General features: G+C 39.0%; 1 protein-coding gene across 1 annotated transcript in view; it reads left to right on the plus strand.

Moving 5' to 3' along the window:
- MACROD2 (mono-ADP ribosylhydrolase 2) overlaps positions 1-25,833 on the plus strand; it is a 1,971,474-nt gene that overhangs the window by 1,474,666 nt on the left and 470,975 nt on the right. The window contains exon 8 of the mRNA XM_032351448.1: positions 7,260-7,333. Coding sequence (XP_032207339.1) covers positions 7,260-7,333 — 74 coding nt within the window. The remainder of the gene's footprint in view (positions 1-7,259; positions 7,334-25,833) is intronic.

The following is a 25,833-nucleotide window of genomic DNA, read 5'->3' on the forward strand; positions in this document are numbered from 1 at the left end:
AAATTTGCTAGTATTTTAGCACACCTTTGGGCCAAGTGCCCTCCTTATTGGGGTAAAATTATGTGGCTAAACACCCTTTGAAGTGAGGATCGCTTCAGAAGAATTTGTGCAGTTAAAAATAAAACCGTTCAGGGCATAAACAGTGGTTTTTGCTCTTATGAGCTTTGCCTGGGCAGTGATGTCTAGGTTGCATTATTCTTACAACTGCTAGAAAGGGATCCACAGCTAAAGCAGGGGTGACTCCTGGTGCCTGGGCTTGAAAGGGAGGTGGGACAACGCAAGAGAGACAGGCTCTGGCTAGGCTGTAAATAGTAGAGAGGGTTAACATTTTATTACATGGTGTAATTATGCCTGCCATTATGTTCAATTTGAATTTTTTTTTTTCAGTAAAAACTTTGAAATAATTGATTTAGGGCATAACCATATGCCTTTCTGTGATAGGGTAATCTACAGCTACAAAGCATTCTCTTCTTTTAAGTTTAAAACAAAAGTTGCTCCGTTGTTTCTACTTCCAAAAAGGGTAGTTTTACTGGCAAACTTATAGCTATCTTTATTTCAGTAGGATAGGCTAGATAGGCTAGATTTTCAGCAGGAGATATTTTATTTTATTTTTATTATTTTTTAATCTGAATGTCATTAACATACAGTGTTATATTAGTTCCAGGTGTTCAGTATAATTATTCAACAATTCTGTATGTTCCTCAGTGCTCATTGTGATAAGTGTACTCCTATCCCCTTCACCTATTTAACCTAGCCCCCTCCCACCTTCCCTCCAGCAAAGACCAGTTTGTAGAACATGTTTTTTTATATCAGGGACATACATTTAGTTTCTACATTGGAACCTATGGACAGACTTGAGGATATAGGAAAATTATCAACAGCAAAAGGAAAAAAAAGGATGAAAGCAAGAGAGGAACAGTGTCTATGGCAACATCGAGACCAGACTCACTTTAGTTGGGCTGAAACATTCCAGGTTTTTAACAGTTCTGACAAACAAACAATTCAATGGCTAGGTAGAAACTTCAGTGAGTCTTCATGGCTATATCTTTCTGCAATTTGATGAAAAGAAGTACCTGTTTAATAACTGAGTGAGAGAAAAATATTGGTCTAGTGGGTTATTTGCTGTGTCATGGATAAAAACTATTGAAATTCAACTTGCTGTTTCAGTTTTTACCTCTTTTGTTTAATTTTTTTAATGTTCTGTTGATATACTTTGTCCTCTCTTGACTGAAATAGTCCCTGCTTGGTAGGGAGAAAGTAGGCACGTCATAAATATCTGTGTTCCTAGCTCTAAAAGGTATTGATTAACCTAAAGCTGCATTTAATGGCTTTAGATGTGGCAAGAAAATATATTTAGCATCTTGACGTGTTAACTAAGTAGATAGATAAATCCATTATTTTAAACTTTCATCTACTTCTGGCGGGAGTGTAAATTGGCGTAACTGCTTTGGAAAACTGGCAGAATCTACCAGAGTTTAACATCTACATAAGCTGTGGCCAGGTGGCCCCAGGTCCCGGGTAAATGCTCCACAGAAACTGTGCTTATGTCCGCCAAATGACCTGTGTGAGAATGTTCATGGCAACTTTCTTCCTATTAGCTCCAAACTGGAAAAACCCAACTGTCCATCAGCACTAGAACGGCTAAGTAAATTGTGGAATATTCCTACGCTAGAACACAACACTGTAGAGAGAAAGAATGCGCTTGTGCTCTGGGTAAAAATACGGATAAATCAGGCAGGCACCATGTTGAAAAATTTGGACGAAAAAGGGTGCATGTTGTATGTTCATGTATTTGAAGTGTAAAAACAGACAAAACCAACCTATGACAATAGAATAGAGAAGAGAAGTTTCTTTGTGGGGTAGATATTGATTTGGGACAAGGCAGCTTTCTGAAGTGCTGGAAACGTTTTAGATCTTGATGTAGATGAGGGTTATATGTATGTATATAAGTCTGTGTGTGTGTGTGTGTGTGTGTGCGCGCGCGTGCGTATCTAAAAATCTTGCAAGCAATTTCAATACAAAAGTAAACAAAAAGAAAAAAAAATCACATATATGTTTGGTAAATCAACATTCACTACAAAAGTTCATCTTAATAATCCTTACTACTGAATAAGGAACTAAGATGTGGAATGCCAGCAGAAAACACAGATTCTGTGCACACCTGGACATATACAATTCCCTGCACGCCAGGCCCTAAATAATTAATGACTTGTTCAGCCTCATTGACCCTCATACTTGGAAGAGATTTTCTATGTCATTTAATTCAATGATTCATCTAAAGCTTGTCTGCAGCCTTCCCTCTGGGTGGCCATTCTGCTTTTGTGAACAAAAGCCCTCAGGTGACTAGAATACTGTTGTGACCTCCGGAGGCCAACTTACTGTCATTGGAAGCCCATCCCCAGGCAAAAATTCCATCCTGTCTATTCATTGGTTTTACCGGTAACCATTGGGATCTTGTAGTTAAGCGGACAAAGGATTGTGCTATGGCTGTGTCCCCTGAACCCCATACTTTGTCATTTATATATATATATAAAACGAAGTTCGGGGTTTAGGGGACATGTGTGTGTGTGAGTGTGTGTGTGTATGTGTGTGTATTTGGTTTTTTTCCCCATATAGGCATATTTTCGGGAACATTTGTTTTGTTGTTTCCCCCCTTTTTAATTAATAACAGGGCACCATTTCACCGGGAGCTGTGTTCTCTCATATACATCTTCTCAATGGTTCCCTCTCAGGGATGCAGTGGGATAATGTGGATATGTCACTTTGCTTGGATGTCTCAGGATCCCTTTGCTCTCCCATGCTCTAGAGCTAAACACTCCTGTTCTCCCAGTGCTCAGCCTCTCCTGCTGTCAATACAATGATTCATACATCCGCAGTCCATTCCATCTTTCAACACACATTTATTGATCATCTTCTATGTGCCAGCAATGTTTTAGGGATACAGTGATAAGCACATAAGAGACTTGTGGCATCTGCCTCTTTAGGCTTTCACTCTACTAGGGATATTAATCAAATATGTACATAAATAACTGCAAAATGTAAAAATGAAACTCTGATGAATTGCTAGGGAAAGGTTCATGATGTTATGAAAGCATCAAATAGGGAGTCGTCTTCATCAGAGAAGCCTTCTCTCGAGAAGTGATGACGGAGTGAAGCACAAATGAAAGTTAAAATAAGCTAGGAGCAGAGGGAAGAAATGTCACTTCAGGAAGAGGATAGAGCATGAGTAAGGCCTTATGGCAGGAAGCAAAAGGAAACATGCCACATTCGAAGGACAGAAGGAAGGTCAGTGTAGCTGGAGTTGAAAAAGCAGAGTGATACAGTGTAAGAAGAGCCTAGAGAGGTAGGAAAGAGTCCTACCATTTGGGGGAGAGATGTTAGCATTAATTTGGCTTTCAAATGCTTATGGAGAACATATCTTGGAAAGTAGCAGATCAAACTAAAGAGAAAGAAGGGTTTTTTAGAGAGCACGGCTTAAATTAGTAATTTGGGAATAGAAAAGTTACATCAAGGTGAATGGGGAGGCAGTGGCATGGAGGTGGTTGTCAAAAATGACCAGGTCAAGGGACTGGCAGGCCAGGTGTTGGGTGGGTCATCTTATTGGACGTTGAAATCACTCACAATTATGACGAGGCTTGAGGTGGAAATGAAAACTGTAACTCAATGCCAGAGGCTTTGATAAATGTGGGAAAGTGACTGGGAGGTTACAAATAATTGAGAACTGACCATAGTTGCCATGGTTCTATAACAACTTGTATAATTTCTCTGTGGGGAGTTACATCTCCTAAAGGTTAATGCTGATGGCCGTTGCAACTGAGCATGATTACAGTATTTATTAGCTTTATATAGCCCTATAATCCTATGATTTAAGTACTTCTTAAGCATAGCAAAAAGTTGGAGAAGAATTTCATGGGAGGAGAATAAATAGGGAAAGCTAAGATACAAGTCTAGGAAGGCCCCCTGTGGTGACTTATGCCAAGAAAGGTACAAAAGTTTCCTCTGTAGGAGCTGAAGCATCAGCAAGGCCACCATTGCTTTGTGTAAGGTTGTGGTAACCATACTTTAGGAAGGGTCAGTTGGAAGTGGTGTGATGGACAGATTGGGAAAGGGGAGAAGACCAAAAGAGCACAGTTATGAGTCAACTACTGTTGTTGGGGTGAGGGCTGATTGGACTTTGAATGAGATCAGTGGGCAAAGAAGGGAAGGAAAGCATGGTATACAGTATCTCAGGGGACTCACTTATCAACCAGGAAAGCAATTAAGTACTATAGTGACTAGGAGAGAGAGAAAGCCATAGGCAGAAACCAGAAAATCAGGAAGAAGTTGATTTTGTGGAAGAATACACCTTACATTTCTAGTTCTGGAGAACATCAAGGGGAGGTATCCAGCTGATGACAAATGTAGGTGCTAAACTCCAGGGAAAGGTGGACCGGAAAAACCCCCGTTGTTAACCCCTAACCATAGATGCCCATCCTGGCCTCCCGTTTTTTTTTTTTTTTCAGTCCACAAGAACTTCTCCCTTCACTTCCCCTGACTTCTTTCACTAATTCCTAGTTGCTTACAGCTTACTTCTGAAGACCATGTCTCCTCAGCTCCCTGCTTTGTTGTTCTCTTCCCCAAACATTCTCTTGTTTCTTAGAAAGCCTCCTCTTTCTTGCTTGGTTCCTCTCATCTGTGTCCTCACAACCCTGATGTGCTTGTCATGCTTCCCTCTTACCTATTTCCTCCCTCCAACTTTGGGCTTTAGAGGACAGGGACTCATTAAGTGGGTCTATGTATTTTTTTTCTTTTCTGGTTCAGTAATAATTTGCTTAATGAATTAGCTAATTAACACGTTCATTTTAAGGGTTTTACATTTTGAAGTCTTCATTTAAGGAAAAAAATAAATGGGATGAGGGTACCTGGGTGGCTCAGTGGGTTAAGCCTCTGCCTTTGGCTCAGGTCATGATCTCAGGGTCCTGGGATTGAGCCTCATATAGGCTCTCTGCTTGGTGGGGAGCCTACTCCCCCTTCTCTCTCTGCCTGCCTCTCTGCTTCCTTGTGATCTCTCTCTGTCAAATAAATAAATAAAAATCTTTAAAAAAAATAAATGGGATGAAAATTCAAAACAAATCCATAATCCCAAATGTCACAGATGAATTTACAAAGTTTGGGAAGTTGTGCACATTTTCCCTATGGTCAAGTGCAGCTGGGCCCTGCTTTATTTTGTCCCCTTTAGCACTCTCTTATGAAGTGTGTAGAAACCTAATCAGAAAAAGCAACATTTATTCTTGGAAGTGGGGACAGACTTCTCCTCTCTCTTGCTCTTCCTCTCTCATATTGTCTCTGAAAGTCTAATGAGATTTAAACGTTCCGTATGAACTACTGGAATATGTATTTGCCTTCCAATAAAACTGGGTCTTTTAAATCTCAGATCTCCCATTTCAGCAGTACCTCCCTCTGCGTCTGCACAGCACAGTGTCACAGGAGCACCCTGATTCGAAGGCATGTCAGTGGCTCACACTACAGCTGGCTCCCCCAGAGTAGAGAGGAAGAAGACTGAGTTTCGAGGTTGGGAATGGCATACATTTAATGGAAACTCCTAGAAAAGGGAGCCAGGGGAGCTCAACTAGGTAGGAGGAAACCTCAAAGGTAATGTTGAAAAATCCAGGAGGAGAATTTGCAAATCTAAAGACACGAAAAGTAGATTTCATAGTTGTCAAGGGCTGGGGTAGAGGGGTAATGGGGGTGACCGTTAATGGGTGCAGAGTTTTTGGGGAGATGATGAAAATAATCCGTAGTTAGTGGTAATGGTTGCACAACTTCGTGGACATATCAAAAACCACTGCATTGAACATTTTAAAACAATAAAAAAAAATAATTAAAGAAAAGAAAATGCAGGATGTGAAACATGGAAAACTAATCAAGCTAATACAATACAGAGAAAGATGAAGACTGATGGATTGATTGCCTGTATGGAATCTGGTGATTAGGAAGCCAGTGGTGAGCTTAAAGAGAATAGCTTCAAAGGAATAGTCACTCCCATCTCTTCTTTCTGCCCCATAAATATATAGTGTGTAAAGTTATTCGTTCATATACATTCATCTCTATTGGCAGAATGTACGGTGGTTTTGCAAGTTTAGGGATAGGTTCAGTTTACATAAGCCAGAGGGATATTCCAGATGAGTTTTGGGAATTATGATTATCTGTGCTCCTGCTCAGTAGGACATAGCATAAGTGTCATTCGTCCTGTCCTTTGAAAACCAGATCTGTAGTGCAAAACCAGGTCAGTTCGTATAGTCTTCATCTCAGATGTAATTTCCAATGACCCTAAATGGAGCAGGCATTACCTTCTTTGAATTCTGATAATAACTTCTAGTTGTATGGCTATTCTGCAAGTTGTTTGCCCTGTCTTGCATCAGTTCATTGACGGAATACTGCTGGCCCTATGGCCCGTGTAGGTCAACCACATGTATTCTGTAGCCATATTTACTTGATTTGTAAATTAAGGGTAATAAACCTTAATCTGAGCACCTCTTCTGAGAATATTATATGAAAGTGCTTTGAAAACTACCAAGCAGGGGCGCCTGGGTGGCTCAGTGGGTTAAAGCCTCTGCCTTCGGCTCAGGTCATGATCCCAGGGTCCTGGGATCGAGCTCTCTGCTCAGCAGGGAGTCTGCTTCCTCCTCTCTCTGCCTGCTTCTCTGCCTACTTGTGATCTCCATCTGTCAAATAAATAAATAAAATCTTAAAAAAAAAGAAAAAAGAAAACTACCAAGCAAATATAAATACATTTTAAAAAAAAAATTATTTATTTGACACACAGAGAGAGAGATCACAAGTAGGCAGAGCGGCAGGCAGAGAGAGGAAGGGAAGCAAGCTCCCTGCTGAACAGAGAGCCCGATGCAGGGCTTGATGCGGGGCTCGATCCCAGAACCCTGGGATCATGACCTGAGCCAAAGGCAAAGGCTTTAACCCACTGAGCCACCCAGGTGCCCTGTAAATACATTTTTAATTGATTCTGTTGTAGAATTGAAGACAGTTAAATCCTTTGTTGCTTGTTAGCCTTAGACTGGTATAGGACTGATCCCCTTAATGCCTTGTATGTATGGTCACAGGCCTCGCATCCATGTATAGCTTGCTAAGGCCTGCCTTGCTCAATAGTAATTGGTTGAATTGAATACTGTTTAAATGAGAAAAATTTAGTGTCACACCATGATTGAATTCTCGCTTGTCTTCATCTTTCTTTGTTAATTTGTTTTATTCTGCTTTTCACTTAGGTTTCCCAAATGAGCCTGCTTCCATCATTGCCCTCAGCACCATTAAGGAATGGCTGTCCAAGAATCATCACGAGGTAGGAGGAACAACAAAATGAGCAAACATTTAAGATGGCCTCATTTGATCCTCAATTTCAGAAAAAGCAGAAAAATATATTCATAAATATCAAGTAAACATAATCATTGAGATGGACCATGCTTCATTGGGGTTATATGAAGGATTGAATATTTTCCTGTAATTAATTTTCTGAAGGGATTTTGGTGATTGATTTTGGTGGTGAAGATAGGCAGAACAATGAGATTCACCTAGCCATGATCTCATTTTTACGTTACGTTTTTAAGTCTTGTTTTTTTCATGAAGTTATCTTTGTTGACCTGATGTACATTTTTTGGTATCCTGAGGTCTCTTTATTTATAATTAATCATTTCCATAAAGTAACTTCTGAGTGTGAGATTAGAGTAAGCCTGGATAATTGATAGCTAAATTCCCATGATCAGGATTTTTTATAAAACTAAATGCTTCTCTCAGACTTTTTACTATGCCTCTTATTCTGTTTATTTAATAAAATCTTTAGGCTGTGTTTATTGATGAGAAGAATTACTCAAGTTAACAAAGCAACAGAATAAGTAAAGACACTGTGGAGGCTTAGATTTCAGAGTTTGGGCAACTAACTGATTGTAACAATAGGTTTCGTACAGTGCTCAGCCTTGTGTGTTTTCCTTCCAATTTTGTTTTTCTCCTCAGATATTCAATGTGAGTGCTATAAAGAATATTGTCCCATTTAAGATAGTCCATGAATTTAGCTTTCTTCTTGGGTAGGACATGGATTATTAGGAAATGTTTGGGTATGGAAACAGACAATGGGGAGTTTGCTATAATATAAGAGTAGCTCTTGGTGCCTTCGTGTGTTTAAGGAAACTGCTGTGTCATTTTCTGCTAGTGGTTATATTTTCAGCATTTCTTAAATAGATACAGAAATTGTTAAACTCCAGTAGAGGTAAAGACCACATGGCCAAACATCTCCATTTTGGTGCTCGTTCTTTCTTCTCCTCTTACTATGAAAGATATATATAACTTAAATTTAGAGGATGATTATAAGAAACACACAAAAAAGCAGAATTAAAAAAAAATAGTTAAAATAGCCAGCTTACAAAACATTTCTTTAACATGTATTATTTTCACAACAATCTCATGAAATATCTAGGATAGATATTGTTATTCTTATTATCATTTAGAATCAAAAGGTTAAGTGACATTCTCAGGACTTCAGAGTCACAGAGCCAAGAGTCAGACTCTGTCCTCCTGACTCTAGCAGCCATTCCTCCTTGGGGAGATCCTGAAAAAGGGAGAGACGTTTAGTCCCTTTGAAAGTGGTATTTTAAATGTATCCCTTGGTTACAGTAAAAGTTCCTCACCTGGACCATCTGCTTAGCAGAAATGTAGAGTGTTCATGAATAAGAGTTGAAAATGGAGCTTGTACATTGGTGTAAGCCCACTATTACCACTAATAATCCAAGGGTATTCCCTACTGATGGATTCACATGTGTCATATTGGTATGTGAGGGAAGTACACACATCCACCCCCAAATCATCAAGGAGATGATTATGAAGAACAAACACGTTTGTTATATTTACAGCTCATTGACAAATCCTATGATGGATTTTCTCTGGTTAAACTATTCAGAAGGTTATTTTCCGTAGAAATGTGTTAACTTAGTGTTTCCCACTTAATGGTTTGTGCCCTGATCTCCTTGTTAGCTTACTCTTTGTCTTTGAGTCTGTTCCTTTGCTTTCATGTCTTTTTTTTGCTCATTTCTGGGGTCTGTTGTATACAAATTTAGGCATTTTGGTTTGAGGAACACAACTTAGTTATTGCCATTGTGACTTTTAACATGTTATGAGCTAATTCTTTTTTTAAAGACTTCTTGTTTCAACATGCTTAGGCTAATTTAAATAAGTTAGTTTGAACAAAACAGGTTGTACTGAATAAATGCATGGTAAGTGGTAGGGCATAGATAAAAGCTATACAAATTTATTATCTTGCAATATTTTGATTTATTTTTTGCTCTGTTAAGAAACAAGTGAAGAAGTTTAGGCACTGATAAGTTCATTGTCTCTTCACAGGAGTATGATTTTGACATTCTCATTGTTTAAGCTACTTATTCATTAATTCGCTCAATTGACAAGCATTTACTGAATCTCACTAAGCACCAGAAACTTTTCTAGATATGAGGGATAGAATGCTGAAAAACAAAATCCTCTTCTTATGATATTCATAGTCTGGGGAAAGAGATATCAACAAATAAAGAAACAAGATAGTTCAGAGAGTACTTTGCAAAGTAAACCAAGATAATTTGATAGTGAGTTATTGGAGGGTGTGATTTTAGATCATTTAGAAAGGGCTCTGAGGACGTAATCTTGGGACAGAGATTTGTGTGATGGGAAGGGTAAGCCAACCATAAAGAGGTCTTGAGGTAGAACATTCCACATAGAAGGAACAGCAGTAGAACAACCCTGATGGGAAAATGAGTTTACTGTTTGCAATTAATGGTAGAGCAATGCAATTGGAGTTGAGACATAAAAGAATGGCAAGAAACGAATTTAGACAAATAGGTAGGGGTCAAATCACAGAGTGTTGTGGTTCACGGAGAAACTTGGATTTTTATTCTAAGTCTAGTGGGAAGTTGTTGAGAGTTTGGGACAGGGAGTGGCATGATGAGGTTTCACCTTTAAAATGACAACAGGCTGGCTGCTTCTTGGAAAAGGGATTTTTGAGAGACCTCAGAATAGAAAAGGGAAGACTGATGAAGAGGATCCTATAATAAATCCAGGCAAGAGATGGGGATTCTTTGAAATACAGCAATGGTAGAAAAGGAGGTAACAGCATCAGGTTTGGAATATATTTTGACAATAGAGCCAGCAGGACCTGGGGATTATTTTAGAGTAGCCCAGCTCATGCTGCAGTTACAAACAAATCTTAGTGCCATAAAACAGCAAAGGTTATTTTTTTTTTTTATTTTTTTTATTTTTTATTTTTTTGCTCACACTATTTATATGTATTGAGTCAGCAAAGGTCTCTGGCTTAGTCAGGAACCCAGGCTGACAGACACTCTACCATGTGAAATATCATCTATCACATGACAGGAAAAGATAGACAATCAAGTAATAGCTCTTAAATGCTTCTACAAAGGAAGGATGCATATAACTTTTTTCTCACATTTCACTGTCCAAAGCAAGGCACCCAGGAGATAAGAAAATGAAATTCTCTCATATGTTCATAAGAGAGGCAAATGGATATTAATGAACAGTAGTAATGTCTATCATAGCTGTAAATCAGATGTGGTATATGGGAAAAATGGGAGGGTCAAAAATAATAGCTAGGTTTTGACCTGAGCCCCTTGGTAAATATTGGTGCATTTACTAAGAAATTAGGTAGAGGAAAATGTTTAGATGAGAAACAGAAAAAAACAAAACAAAAAAATAATTGAATTACAGATAGTTAAGCCTGAGATGATTTTAGATATGCAATGAAGCTTTCCAATAGTAAGTTGGTTACTTGAGTCCAAAGCTCAAAAAAAGAGTCAGATGGAAGGACATGGTAAAATTGATCATATTATCATAACTCTAACTTGGGTTTGGGTCTTAGTTTGAGATTAGCTGAATGAACTATATGAAAAGAGTCTTGAAATTCAAGAGCTAGAACAAGATAGAGCAGAGGCTCATGAGTAACCAGAATTGCAAACTGTAAATTCACAGGAAAACAAGAGAGTTCATTTACATACTCTCTCAATCTCTTTCATATCTCTATTTCATTTGTTTGTTTGTTTGTTTGTTTGTTTTTTGGCACATATGCTACCCTACCATTCACCAGCTTAATATGGCCACATGATGACTGGGAACCACTCATGAGTCACTGAGTCCTGCTCAATACAAAGCCAGGGCTGAGGTTGGTGAGCAAAGTTGCATCTTCTGGATCTTTCAGCTGGTTATGTCCCCTGAAATTTCCCTCTCAAGAAATAGGGAATCCATGTAAATGTGAATTGTATCAGTGGCCATACTTCTCTCAGTCAGATAAGTATGCAATTCAGACTTCATGATTTTTGATCACTGATAATTGATGTTGTCATGTGATTAGCGAGCCTTCATATTTCACCATTTATTTACCCTCTGATTTCTAAACCATCAGGAAGGGACATTTCTATTTTTTTCAACAATAGTTGATTTGGTTCTATTTAATTACACAAATCCCCCCCATCCAGCCTGTGTGGCTGGGCATTTCCACATTCAGAGAGGCTTCTCTGGAGCACTTGGGACATGACTAGGGAAAATGTATTCTGTCATACACCACTGATATTGTTTTATTTATCCAAAGTCTGAACTGTGAGGATGCTGCTATCACCACATATTTAGGGGGACTCAGGGACCTGAGGGAGCCCAGCTGAACAAAGAGTCAGTTGGCTCTGACCGCAGCAGCTCTAGAGGAAGAGATAGAGCAGTACTTTAGAGCAAAAAGGAGAAATCTCAAGAGGATGTAATTGGGGCAGAAAAATGACTTACCAGGACTAAGAAACATAATGACTTCTTATTGAAAAATTGCAAAACAAAAAAGAATATTCCCTGCTAAGACTTGAATTATTGTCCTCAGAAAACCAGAGAGTTGAATTATCTTACAAAACAGAAATACAAAGAAATGGAAATCATGACTGAGGAGATAAAGCATGTGGCAGAGAGACCCGGGGATCAAGTGTGAGGTAGGCAAGGGATGAAGATTACCCACTGGCATTTTCAGTAAAATTAAGAATTAAGAACTTCGGAGTTCAGAAAAATCACAAGAAAAGAATATCAGAGTTCACTCTGAAACAAATGACAGCATGTGGCATGATAACCTTTCCATAAGTGCCCATTTTTCTCAAGTAGAAACTTTATTACAGAGACAAGCGAACAAAATAAGGGGCCGTTATGGAAATGAGCAGCAGAAATGCAGCCCAGACTCTCAACTTGGGGTGGCTGGTCCGCGTTATCATCCGCAGTTTCATGCATTCCTCATTCTTCATGCAGTCTAAAAATATCATTCCTTGTGAAATAGTGATTTTCCCCCTCCGCAGCTCTGAGGCACCCCCTTCATATCTGGAAGTTAGCTCAAGAAATGTTTTTACAGTGCCTATTCTATTGTTCCACCCCAGAGACCCATACAGCATCTGACTATTGGTCTCTGGGGAAATGTACATATTTATAATTTTTTCCATAGAAAGCAGAAGAAGAACAGGATGCCTTTCCCCTCTGAAAGCTACAAATGTCCTGATACGATATGAGAGATTTCCCCATTATGGAGGTCATGTTCAGTGATTTCAAATGCCCCAAAGGAACAAGCCTCCTGCAGCACAGAGGACCTGGGTTGGGTCTTCTGGGAAGTCATCTTTGAGGGGTAAAGCCTCTAAGATGAAGATTCTGAGATGGAAGATCGGTGGATTTTCTGGGTACTTTTAAATGTGGAAACACTAAAGTACTAATCGGGCTTTGGTTGTAGCATGGCACAAACCTAAACACACCTTATCCCCAGCAGTTAGAAAGCGGTGGAGAGATGGCAGAAGCATAGCATTCTGGGAGACTCTAATTAAAACTGTGGCATGTGTAGATATACAGAGGGGAAGCTGTGGTCCTCCTAAGACTACGCCCCAGCTGTATCTCTGGAGATCTTTGAAGATGGTATTTCCCAGAAATCTTTACCATTCAACCACTCCATGGGAAGTTCCTCTTCTCCCTCCTCATGCTGACAGCCCCCTCCTCCACAAGCAGACCCTTTTATTCTGAGGTGGGAACAAGTCAATGGAGGAGTCTTTCATTCATCTTTGAAGACCCTGAGGGGGCACCTGGTGTGACTTAGATATCACTGGCAGGGAAGAACCCTAGCTCTGCAGTTTCAAAACCAAAATCAGTTCTCTTCTCTGTAGGAGGAAGGTGAAAATTTTCTCTCTTTGCATGCAGAGTTTGGCCCTCTGCCTAAAATATAATATTTTTTTACTGTGCTGTTAGCACAAACAGATTGTTATTCAAAATGTTAAATATCATCTACATGTCACTTAAATTGTTAATGCTGTGCCTTTTGAGAGAAACTTGATACTTGTGTAGTATTGCTGTTTATCCTTTTAAGCATTATGTGTACAGATGTGGCAGGGCATCGTGAGATGTTGTGTGTATGTAGCAATGTTCCATTGAGGCAGATATGTTACTTTACAGCTTATTGCTAACCACGCTCCCAGACCTTACCCTGTGGGCTCTAGACCTCAAGGTCAACAGATAGTAACCAGAGAACAAAACTGTTTTAAGCAGTTTGAGAGAGGAGAACAAAGCTGGAGGTTATTACAATTCCAGATTTCAAGATACCCTACAGAGCTGTAGTAATCAAAATAGTATGGTACTGGCACAAAAATAGACACATAGATCAGTGGGACAGATTAGAGTCCAGAAATAAGCCCACACTTACATAGTCAGTTAATCTATGACAAAGGAGAAAAGATTATACAATGGGAAAAGACTGTATTTTAAACAAACAGTGCAGAAAACTGGACAGCTAGATGCAAAAGAATGAAACTGGATCGCTTTCTAACACCAGACACCAAAATAAACTCAAAATGGGTTAAAAATCTGAAGTGAGACCTGAAACCATAAAATCCCTAGAAGAGAACACAGCAGTAGTTTCTTTGATGCTAGCTATAGCAACATTTTTCTAGATATGTCTCCTAAGGCAAAGGAAACAAAAACAAAAATAAACTATTGTGACTACATAAAAATAAAAAGCTTTCACACAGTGAAGGAAACAACCAACAAAACAAAAAAGCAATCTACTGATTGGTAATATGATATATGATATATACATGTTCTATCCGATAAAGGGTTAATATACAAAATATGTAAAGAACTTATACAACTCACTACTAAAACCCCCCACAAATAATCTGATTTAAAATGGGCAGAGGATCTCAATAGACATTTTTCCAAAGAAGACAAACAACTGGCCAGTAAGCATGTGAAAAAATGATCAACATGACTAATCATCAGGGAAATACAAATCAAAACCATAATGAGGTATCACCTCACACCTGTCAGAATGGCTAAAATCAAAAACACAGGAAAAACTGTTGGCAAGGATGTAGAAAAAAAGAAACGCTTGTGCACTTTTGGAAGCAGTATAAATTGATGCAGCCACTGTGGAAAACAACATGGAGATTCCCCAAAAAACAACAGTAGAATACCATATGATTCAATAATTCTACTACAGGGTATTTACCCAATGAAAACAAAAACACTAATTTGAAAAGGTATATGCACCTCTATGTCTATTGTAGCATTATTTGCAATAGTCAAGATATAAAAGAGACCTAAGTGCCCATCAATAGGTAAATGGAAAAAGATGTGAGAGAGTTATATGTGATATATATTATATTATATAGGATATGTTATATATGATGTATAGGATATATTATATCATATATATGTGTATATATATATATGAAATCGCAGAGCCATAAAAAAAGATGAGATCTTGCCATTTGTGACAATATGATAGACCTAGAGTTTATGCTAAGTCAAATAAGTCAGACTGAGAAAGACAAATACCATACGATTTTACTATATGTGGAACCTAAGAAACAAAACAATAAATACACAAAAAGCAGAATCAGACCTACAAATACAGAGAACAAACTGATGATGGCTGCCAGAGAAGGGGGTAAGAGGATAGACAAGATGGGTGAAGGGGAGTGGAAGGTACAGGCTTCCAGTTATGGAATGAATAAGTCACAAGAACCAAAGGCAAACATAGGAAATATATTCAATGATATTATAATAGCATCTTACAGTGGCAGATGGTAGCCACACTCATGTTGAGCACAGTGTAACATACAGAGAAGCTGAATCACTGTGTTGTACACCTGAAACTAATGTAACATTTTGTGCCCACTATAGTCATAGAACAATGTTAAAAATAAATAAGCAAATACTGTGTCATTTAAAAGAAAACAAAAACAAAACAAAAATTAGTTTTCAGCACATATTTGGTGCCCTTTAAAAGTAAAGATACTGGTTTCTGCTGAGTAGAAGCAGTGACATGCCCCCCTGCCTTCCAACATTCCGACCAACAGCCACAAAGTAGCAAGAAAGGTAAATCAATTCATCTACTCCAGAAAACAGAATTGGGAATCCATTGCAGAAGTGCACCTTCAACCTCTGGAAAGGTTCAAATGCCACTCTCGTGCTAATGGGAAAAGATCAGGGACATGGCCACTTGTTTCCTCATCATGGATCACAAAGAAACCGTCACATTTAACTCTGGTGCCAAGACTATTTTTTCCCCCTCTTGGCAGAGGTCTTTGAACATATGCAGTGTTAAAAATTGTCACTTTTATTTCAGAATCACATTATGGACCACCAAAAAAACCCCAGTGTGGGGCCTGCCTTATGTCACTGACACAAAACACCTTAGGATCTCTCTTCAAAGGCGGACTTAAATAAAACATGAAATGATGCTTCCATTTCTAAGGAGAAAATTACATCCCTCACCCCAAGTTTCAATTCTTGTGGTCAATTCTTTACAGAAGTGCAATACACATAACATACCATCCTTCTGTTCTATACAACATGGGGGTGTGGTTAACATCCAGAGATTTGAAAGCAGCAAATGCAGTGCTCAGTGTTTTCCCTGGGGAATGTCTTTTTAGGTCTATAAAACATTATTTAGGTATGTATGCTGGTCTTAGTTGTTGGTGTGATATAATGTTAAAATATGTGTGTTTGGAAAAATAGCTTCCATCTTAAAATTTTCAGGTTTTGTGTAAGAATGTGGCTATGGCAATAATAATAATCACCCTTTAAAAAGTAATCATCATCCTAATACGCTACTATAAAACTGTGTCCTTTGCCTAGCCCAAGCATGATCTTTAGGTGGAAACCATGATGCTTATTGGCTGTGACATAATCGAAGAAAATTATTCCCAGACTTTGCACATATGCCATGCTCCTTTCGCTCTTCAAAACCCCGTGACTTACAGTTTGTTTTCTCTCTCCATACCATCAATTTGTATTCCTGCCTTCCGCCTTCCCTTCTTTCCTTCCTTCTTTCTTCCCTACCCTTTCCCCTCCTTCTCTTTTATACACACACACACACACACACACACACACACACACACACACACACACACTACTTTCCCATTCGCAGATAGTCTTTGTTGAGATTTGCCCCAAGCAGTTACATCAGTAGTCAGAATAGAGTTTTATCTCCGTATCTTATGAACCCCAGTCCCCATTGTTGGAGTGAAAGTCATGACCCAAGGAAGCTTCTGCCTTTCTTGGTGGGAGTGTTCAAGTGCTTGGTGTCACAATACATCACCCCACCTTAGAGCTTGCCAGATGGGAAAATCCACTTACCTCTCCATCCCTGCACTGCTTTAGCATCTATTCACAGTAGTCCTGCCCCTGTTCTTAGGGCCAGAAATTAGAGAGCCCTACTATTACCTTCATAACCCCATTCCCATCAATAAGAAGCAAAATATATGATACAATATGTATTTTTGTTACTTTAGTTAGTGAGCCTACTTCCAGTTAGCCAGTGTGCATGGGGTACAGAGGGTTTTCATCAAAAACTTTTAGGCATTGAGGCAATATTTCCCAAGTACCTTTTCCCCAGTCTTACTTTGTATAGAGAGCTCTGTAAAGTATAATGGTATTTTTCATCCCCAGCAGGGGATGTCTGGATGATCAAGGTCCCAGGGTGCCCTAGTGACACCAACCAATAGTTCCATGTAGTTCAGGGTGACTTGTTGACTTCTGTACTGCATATAATAGACATATGTTCTCTTCTGCCAGCCATCTTTAGCCCAGCACAGTGTCCACGATGGTCCTGTTACATTCAGATAAATATACTCAGCCTTAGTGGGGGTATTATTTAAATAGGTGTGGCAAATTCATATGTGTACTGCTGCTGGACCTGGGACTCTAGAAGGAATTCTAGGAGATGTAAAGTAAGTATGTGAAATAGCTACAGAGAGAAGAAAAGCAGTATTTTTTTGGCTCCTAATATGTCCCATGGTCTGGGTTTGGGACACACATTATTACTTGTTTCTGTAACACATCCTCTTACATATTCAGAAAACTTTCTTCAAGAGAGGTGTTTTGATCTTTAATTTTATATATGTGGTATTGAAGTTCAAGGAAAAGGAAATTCCTGAGGTCAACTAATTGCACATTTTCATATTCTTATAATTCTGTTTCTGTGGCCAGTGTTGTTCCTCCAGAATTGGATATTTTACCCAAACTTGGCCATCTGAAGTATATTTGTGGGGATGGAACCCAAAATAGTCTGATTAGTTTTTTCTCTGGACATTTTTTCAAGGTGGAGTTGGGCAAGGAAAATAAAAGCTACTTTGGTGGTGACCTTGAGAAATCTGGGGCACAGGAGCCACCAGTGGCCATGTTCCCTGCCATCTTGTGGAGGAGGGAGGGTCCTACTTTAGGAGGGTATTTTGCTGAAGATGTCACTGATTGTTGGGCAGTTGGCAAAGTCATAAAGCCTATCTGCCAACTTGACTGAAGAATCAAAAAACTAAGGCAAAATATTATATTTTAGCAAAACAGAATGACCTCCCATTTTTAGTTTTAACAACTCAAGCTAATAATTCTCAGCTAGAAGAAAGAGAGGGTTGAGAATCATTTGGAAGGTGTTTCCCTGCCCAAACTACTTGTGTTAAGTATTTCTCTTTCAGAGAACTGCTGTGTTGAATCACTGCTTTTGATGGAAGTATTCTAGTTCCTTCAAATATGTTGGATTGGAAAAAATAATTTAGAGTTACTGTAAATAGGAAAGTGAGTAATACCTCTTTTAAAAATCCAGTCTTTCAATATATATTTTCATGCAGGGGCAAATCAAAATTTTATCTTTTTATTTATTTACTTACTAACTTACTAATGGCTAACCTGAAGGTAGAAAATATGTAATTTTTAATGGAGCTGGTACTGAATGAAAGCCAAGAACAAGTAGCACAGCATAGTTGTTTAAAAGAGAATGGATCCCTTTGCAAAAGATAGCTTGGAAGTCTTTGAGATGATGGGACAGCTTCCAAGCCTACAAGATTGTATCAGTGAGGCCACAAAGTAAAAGTAGCTCAGATGCTCTTCCACACATCCAAGATGGGAATTATGGTGCCTGGAAGCTGGGTGGGAAGAGGCAGGGTGTAGTTCACCACTGCCTATTATTATCCCAAAGAAGAAGCTTAATGTGAGATTAGGACATTGAGTTAAAAGTCAGAAAATTTGGGCTATAATTAGCTTCTTTCACTGTCTTGTATAATCTTGGACAATTCACTCCGTAGGCCATGGCTCTTCCAGCTCTACAATTCACCACCATCAGGGTTGTCTTCTGGTGCAACCCCACTGATGCAGCTGGTTACGCCTTTGCCCAGATCATCATAGCACAATCAGACCAATAGAAACCTTTGTTCTAGGCCCTCCAGGTGACATACATATGCTGCCTTGATGTCTTTAAGATGGTCCCCAACTTCCATATGGGTATATCCATAGGGTAAATATTAACAACCTTGACCCATTTTGTGTAGGAGGAGGAGGGCCCCCATGTTGCTTTTCTGTAAATGATTTAGATTATATGGTTGTTTCAAAATAGCCAACCTTTAAAACTTCTTATGAAATTAAATCTGCTGATTATCCAAATGATGTGACATTTTTATAAATAGGAAATAAACCTTTGAGCATGTGGCTAGATCCACATTTGACACAGAGATAAAAATGACACTGAGAGGTCTACTGAAGGATGTTCTATAGCTGAAAGCATGTGTCTTCCTGCTTCCCAGGTAGGAAGGGAAAAAAACGGCCTTTGTCCTGTCCTCCACTTTAATTGAGTAGGGTGCAAGTGCTGCTGTAATTGAATGAAAAATCAGTAGTCTTGCCACTGCCATCCAGCTCAACTTAAGGAAGAACAAAAAAGACACTTATTCTAGTGGAATTAAGTGATTTGCCCCTGAGAGGCAATGTTCTCAGTCAAGCCTCCGTTTTTGATGGAAACTGTTGCTAGGGTATAATAGCCTTTTCTCTGTTTCTCCAACTGTGTTTGGGCATAGAGGTGGCCTCTATGGAAACTGGACCTCCTTTGATAATGACACTCCTACTTCCTATATTAAGAAACATGGGTAGGTCTGGCAAAGCCATAATTTATCCAATCTCTTTGGCTCTTCAAGAGAAAACATACTAGAAAAAGCTTCACAGGAATTTGGACATACATCAGTTTAATTATGTATAAAAGCTGAATTGGAGGAGCTGGAGTGTGAGTCCACTGAAAGAAGGACTTGTATTATGCCCCTCTCAATCAGATCGGATTCTACTCATTTCTATTCATCAACTCCCTCAAAGTCCCATCATACGGGAACTTGACAAGAAGTTGAGAGAAGAAAGCTTTAGTGTCTTCATGTCATGCCAGGCAACCTCAGCAATTAGTGAGGAAACTGTTCCTTTATATGAAGCAGGACTAGAAGGACTTGGAGGATTTTTATTTCCCTAAACCTATGGTGAATCCAAGTTACTAGAACCTCGTCAGAATGAGATGTTCACTTCTGAAGGTCTCAAGCAAGGCAGAGGGAGCTCCAGGTAAATCCTGAACTATGGACCTTAGACTTGACTGTGTAGCAAAGGTACAACCACCTGGCATGTGACCCAATGGGCATCCGGACTAGTGATGTTCAGTGGTGGGGAAGTGTTATCTGTATATAGAGCTTCTGTTATGTGCCCTCTGTAAAAGATACAGATAAGGAGAGAAATTTGAAATGATGCAATTTATTTTCAGTCACAATCAACGTTTGTGTGAGATAAGACATATGAGTTTATTTTTTTTCCCCACTTGGTCTAAATTCTCATGTGTTCCTAGCTTCTTTCTGCATTGGTGTGATGCTAGTACATACAACTTTTTGCCCTTATTTCTCTGATAGTGCTCCGAAATATTAGACATATACTTAATCTTTTGCTTAGAGGTAACTTTAAAACACACACACACACACACACACCCTCCTGCAATCTCTATTAAATCTGAAAAAAAAAAAATGGGCTTTGTTGGGACTTAAGAGATGCCTCAGTTTTCAACATAGAGTCTTTTTAAAGAAGTTTAAGGAATAATTCTGCCCTTGTAAAATTTTCTCTTTATGAGTGGACTTTAGAAACATAAGGATAACACAACTACATTTATTTTGCAACATAGACGTTGGCTGTCTCTAACCAGCATATCTTTCCTACATCTGGGCTGTTATTTTTTTTTTTTTCTCTGTTATTGGACTGGAAAGTTCCCCTAATGACCCAGGCATTGCCGAACTTTTGCATGAGACACTAGCCTGGGAATTGAGGAGATTGTAGGAGATGTTACAACCATTCTTGAACTGTTCCTCTTCTGTAAAATAAGGAGAAAAATCACCTGGGAAATGATTGAATCAGACAACAGAACCATACCTTAAATCTACTGCATTGGAATGTCAGAGAGGTCAATAGTCTGTATTTTAAAAATTTTTCCAGCAAGTGGTTGAGGATGATTAGATCAGTTACTTTTAAGGATCTTTTCCAGCTAGGATCATACTAAGGTTCAAGGTCATACTTATTCTCTTCAGTGTGGGAAAGGACCTACCGAGAACTCAAAGAGTATTCCCCTTCTCAACCAATGACCCGCCTTCCAATGAAGGATTAGGAGCCTTGAAGGGCTGCCCTTGTCTAGAATGTTCCAGAGTGATCACCAAAGCCTTCCTACTGATGAGCATTTGTTTCTTCACCTCCATAATCCCTTTTGACATGAGTAAATAATGAGTTTGGTGATTTCCACATATAACATGTAACCTCAGCTCACATGAAATATCCATGGGAGTTCTAGTCAGTCTTCTGTGATTCCCTTTACATAGTGGGAGCCTGTTTCTCTCTTTTGAAAACATTTTCATATATTTCCTATGTCCCGTAATCATTGTCTCTGGATACGTGCTTGGATGCATCCATGCTTGAAATGTATTTAATAAATTAGTAAAAATCATCAGCATATACAACTGAATCATTATTTGAGTAATTATTATAGTCAGATTGTAAAAGGAAGACAACAGGTTTATCTTTCAGATCTTGTGGAATTATTTTTCCTGAAAAACCTTTGGAGAATAAATTACTGTATCACATGAAGAAAATTAGTTCTCCCTGGGCATGAGAGCACCATTTAGCATGGCTGCAAGAGATGCTTTTCTGATTGGTATCTTGTTTTCCTTCATGGGAACCTGTTTACAGCACCCACTTATGGATCGGTCCCTGGATATGCAGATATGTGTCACCCACAATGTTTCCAGAATCTCTTGCCACTAACAAAATTAACCTCCTTCAAGGAACTGGTACCACCAGGCTTAAGTTTGTTGCTGGAAATACAACCACCTAAACATCTTCTGCTGTCCGGAATTTTACTCTGAAAACAATTAGAGCATGATGGGCTATGTGTTTGACAGTCCAAATTGAGCTACAAATGACCTGACTGTGCTTCAACTAAGCACAGGGCAGCTTAGGAATGTATTAAGTTGAGTAATCATCTCATGTGTTTTTCCCCTGGGTTCAGTGACATATACGAAGTTCATTTTTTAAAGAAGTTTTTCTCTTTACAAATTTAAACTCAAGGGAAATAGGATCCATATGTTCCTGATTCATTTGCACTAACTCATCAAAACGTTCTTTTCTTTATAAGTTATTGGATGTCTACAGAGGATTTTGACTGCTTTTTTATAAGTTCTTTTAAGCCTTTCTGTCTAGAGGCAGGAAATGGCCATTTGCCAGCAGGGAATGAGCCCCCCCAAATAGTCACGTTCTGTTCAGGAGGCAAAGGAAAAAGAAAATTCATATTCCCTACTTTCTAAGTACAGTCAGCAAATGGTTTTCTTTAGAGGGCAGGGATAAATGTATACTCTGGAATGTATTAGTAGATTTATGGAAGATGTAATTAAAGAGATTCCATAAGGGGGCTGCAGCAGGAATGGGATTTAAGTTGCCCCTTCACCAATACCTTACCTGTGAATCTCTTAGAGCAGTTGGTTTACCCAGCAGCATAGAGCCTTGAACTAAGGGAAATGTGAAACATTTATAATGCGCATAGCAGAGGTTATAGGGGTGTGTTTTACAGACAGAGATTGATTTATTCAAACTCTGTTCTACACCACATTTTGTACTTCTACTACTTCTACATACTGAATTCAACAGAGCTACTGTTGAGGATCAGAAATCATGGGACATACTGCTCCATGACAAATGAAATCAAACGTCTCGTTGGCCTATCTTATGGAGATATTGAGTGCTTCCTTTGGGTCAGTGCCTCACTTGGATGACGTCACTTAATTAATATGATAATCCCATGCAGTAGTCATTGTAATCATTCCCGTTTTATGAGTAAGGACAATGAGACTTAGAAATATTAAGTAAATGAAGTTTTAAAGACCACACAGCAAATAAATGGCAGAATTGGAACTTTAACTCAGGATTCCAAGTTCATAATCATGATCGTCAAAAGTGACCTGTATCTATTCCCTAATAATGCAAATAGACTACTATATCAGAGATATCTTTCCAGTGCTTACAAATCACATGATAGCCTAATTCCAATTTCTTCGACCCTGATTCCATTGTATCTTCTATGCTGTTGCTCACGTGACTTATGTAGAGTTGCTTGTTAATTTTTCTGTGAAACCAAGGTATTTATGAATCCAAGTTTGGATTTTCTTTTGTTTTTGTTTCCTTGACCCCAGAACAGCGTCAGGCCCAAAGTCATCACAAGTTGGATGAGAGAGTTAACAGATCGGACTTTTATTAGCTGACCTACATGTCTTATAGTCTCCTAAGGCTTCCATGTGATTACAGTTAGAGATGAACAACCTATTGGTTCAGATCAACCATTTTTGAACCCTGGATATTGCCATGGACTAATTTGCTAACTCTTACCAAATGATAAACAAGTTCAGGAACATTTGAAATCTCCCTGAGGGTCGGTAAGCCCTGATATAGCTCTAGTTCTTAGGGATCCCTGTCTTTGCTTGGAGCACATGCTTCTTGAGATGACAGATTCCTTCACTTACTCCTATCATGTCTGTTCAAATATTGCATCTCCAATGAATTCTTTCCTCCCTTCTCTGTGTAGACATGTAAGTATCACTGCTTCCAGTGTGGTGTGGATGTAACTATTAGCTTTCCCACTCACTCAAGCAAGGACAGGGAATGTGTAATTTCACTCAGGTGTGTGTGTTTAATTCACAGGGCCAGGAAAATAGAAAGCTTTAAGAAGAAGGTATTGACTAAATTAATGTTTGACATTGTTGGAGCTGAGCATGCATAAAACCAGTACATCTGTCTCATACAGACCGTTTTGGTGTCAAATGTTAAACATGCTAAATAGGTCATTATCTGTATTTCAGTAGATTTCAAATTAAGATTCAAGCCCTAAGCTCCATCCCCAACCCCAAATAAATGCAGGGACAAGGAACCAGCCTTAGCCTGCAGAGCTCCAGCCAGGTCCCAGATGTGACCCAGGACTGGGGGAGATTCTACCATACTCCTTCCTCTGTGTATGGATGGACGGCAGTATGTTGGGGTTAGGCAGCTGTCAGGTAATTTATTCTGGGAAAATTTATTCTGGAAAATTTATTCTGGGAACAAACTAGAGACAGTGAATATTCCTAGAAGTTCATCTTGCCTGAAGGTCATCTTACCTGTGGATCTATGGCTGGTCTGTATAATGCTTAGCTTCTGCCTACCTGGCATTTTCTTTCCTTGAAGAGGCTCCTGTAGTTTTAAACATAAGGTAGACTTGGTCTTTAAGTAACCACATTATTTTTTTTTTCTTCAAATCAATCTACCTTTATATACTTATTTTTAAAGATTTATTTATTTATTTTAGAGAGAGAGGAAACGCGAGCGGGGGAGGGGCAGAGAGAGAGGTAAAGAGAAATAATCCTCAGGCAGACTCCCCGCTGGATCCCAGGACCCTGAGATCATGACTTGAGGTGAAATCAAGAGTTGGACAGCTAACCAACTAAGTCACCGAGGCACCCCTCAATCTATGTTTAAATTATTTTGTTTTAATTTCCCTGATGACATCAATATTGCCATTTCCTCTTCTAAAGTCTGAGACTAACATTTTTAAAAAGTTTTGTATTTCCACACATAATCCCTTTCAGAAAGGAAAGGATGTTCTTCAGAGAAATTTGGTCATGTGGATTCATGTGCAATTCTTTCAAGAGCATCTCAATCTTGATTGATTTATTTAATACATAATCAATAGTTGGTATGTCTCAGCACTGTCGATACAAAGATGGTCAATGGATAGTTCTCTTCCTTACACTCTGTTGGAAGAAACAAAATGCAAGGTTACCACTGATAAAGTAGTGAATGCCAGGACAAATGTTGCCTAGAGCACTGTCTTCACTAGATGGAGGAAACAGGGGAGACCCTGGGCACTTCCTGATTTAAATGGACAAGTACACTGGAGCCTGTAAGCTCCTCCCTGGGCTTCCATTCCCCTGGGAGTAGAATCCAAATACCTCCCCTACAAGCTGGACACTTCACTGGTGGTCACAAAGTCTTAAGACATCTCAGGGAGTTTGTGAACTAGGGGAAAGGAAATAGTTATCTTCATTAAACTTCAGTTGCAATTTAGTACTCCCATGACAACTCTAGCCACAAACTACAGTGGTATCAGCAGTTCTTGTGACCTTGTCATCTATAAAAATCACAGATAGTTCCTGTGACACTGGAGCTGTGGAGATCACAATAACACTACTGATGCTCATTGTAATTTCAAATCATCATTAGATCATGTCTTAAATGTGTCAGTAAAGAAACACACACATTACCATAGCACACACTGATTCCACATAATTGTTATCTCAATAAGTCATTTCCTTAATAATCTTTTGTACTTTCATTTATTTAAAATCCTGATACATATTCTAAGAAGGATCTAGAGGCTCCACTCAGCTGCTAAATGGGTCCATGACGGCCAAGAAAGGTCTCTCTGATGGCACCCATACTGTTACTCCCTTGCTTGCTACCCTCCAGTCTCACTGACCCTTTCTTTGAACCCTCCCAGCATGCTCACACCTCAGGCCACCACGGCCTAGGTGCAGAGATGACAAACGAGTGTTTATAGCAAACAGTCTGACAGCCACATAGGCGGTATCCATTGGCCTTCCTGCTCTCCTGTGACTCATTAGCAGAGATAAAGCAAGCTCAGTGTGACTATTTTTAAAGTATAGAAAATACAGTTTTTGAAGAATTCATTCATCCTAACAGATACACCTGAAAAATGCTAATGGAGCAGGTTGCTTAGCTGTATCTTCTCATCTGACTCAGCTGCCTTCTTTACCCAGAAAAGATGGGCAGACATTATTTGCATAATGCACATGTATAAACTATCAAAAGTCTGGACATTCATGTAGCTGACAACAGACGTTCTTTCTATAGACACCCATGATAAAATGAGACTCTCAGGAAAACTTGTATCACACAATTCCGGGTGCCCGGAGAGCA

Source organism: Mustela erminea, chromosome 7 (assembly GCF_009829155.1).
Source record: "Mustela erminea isolate mMusErm1 chromosome 7, mMusErm1.Pri, whole genome shotgun sequence".
In the NCBI taxonomy this organism is placed as follows: domain Eukaryota; kingdom Metazoa; phylum Chordata; class Mammalia; order Carnivora; family Mustelidae; genus Mustela; species Mustela erminea.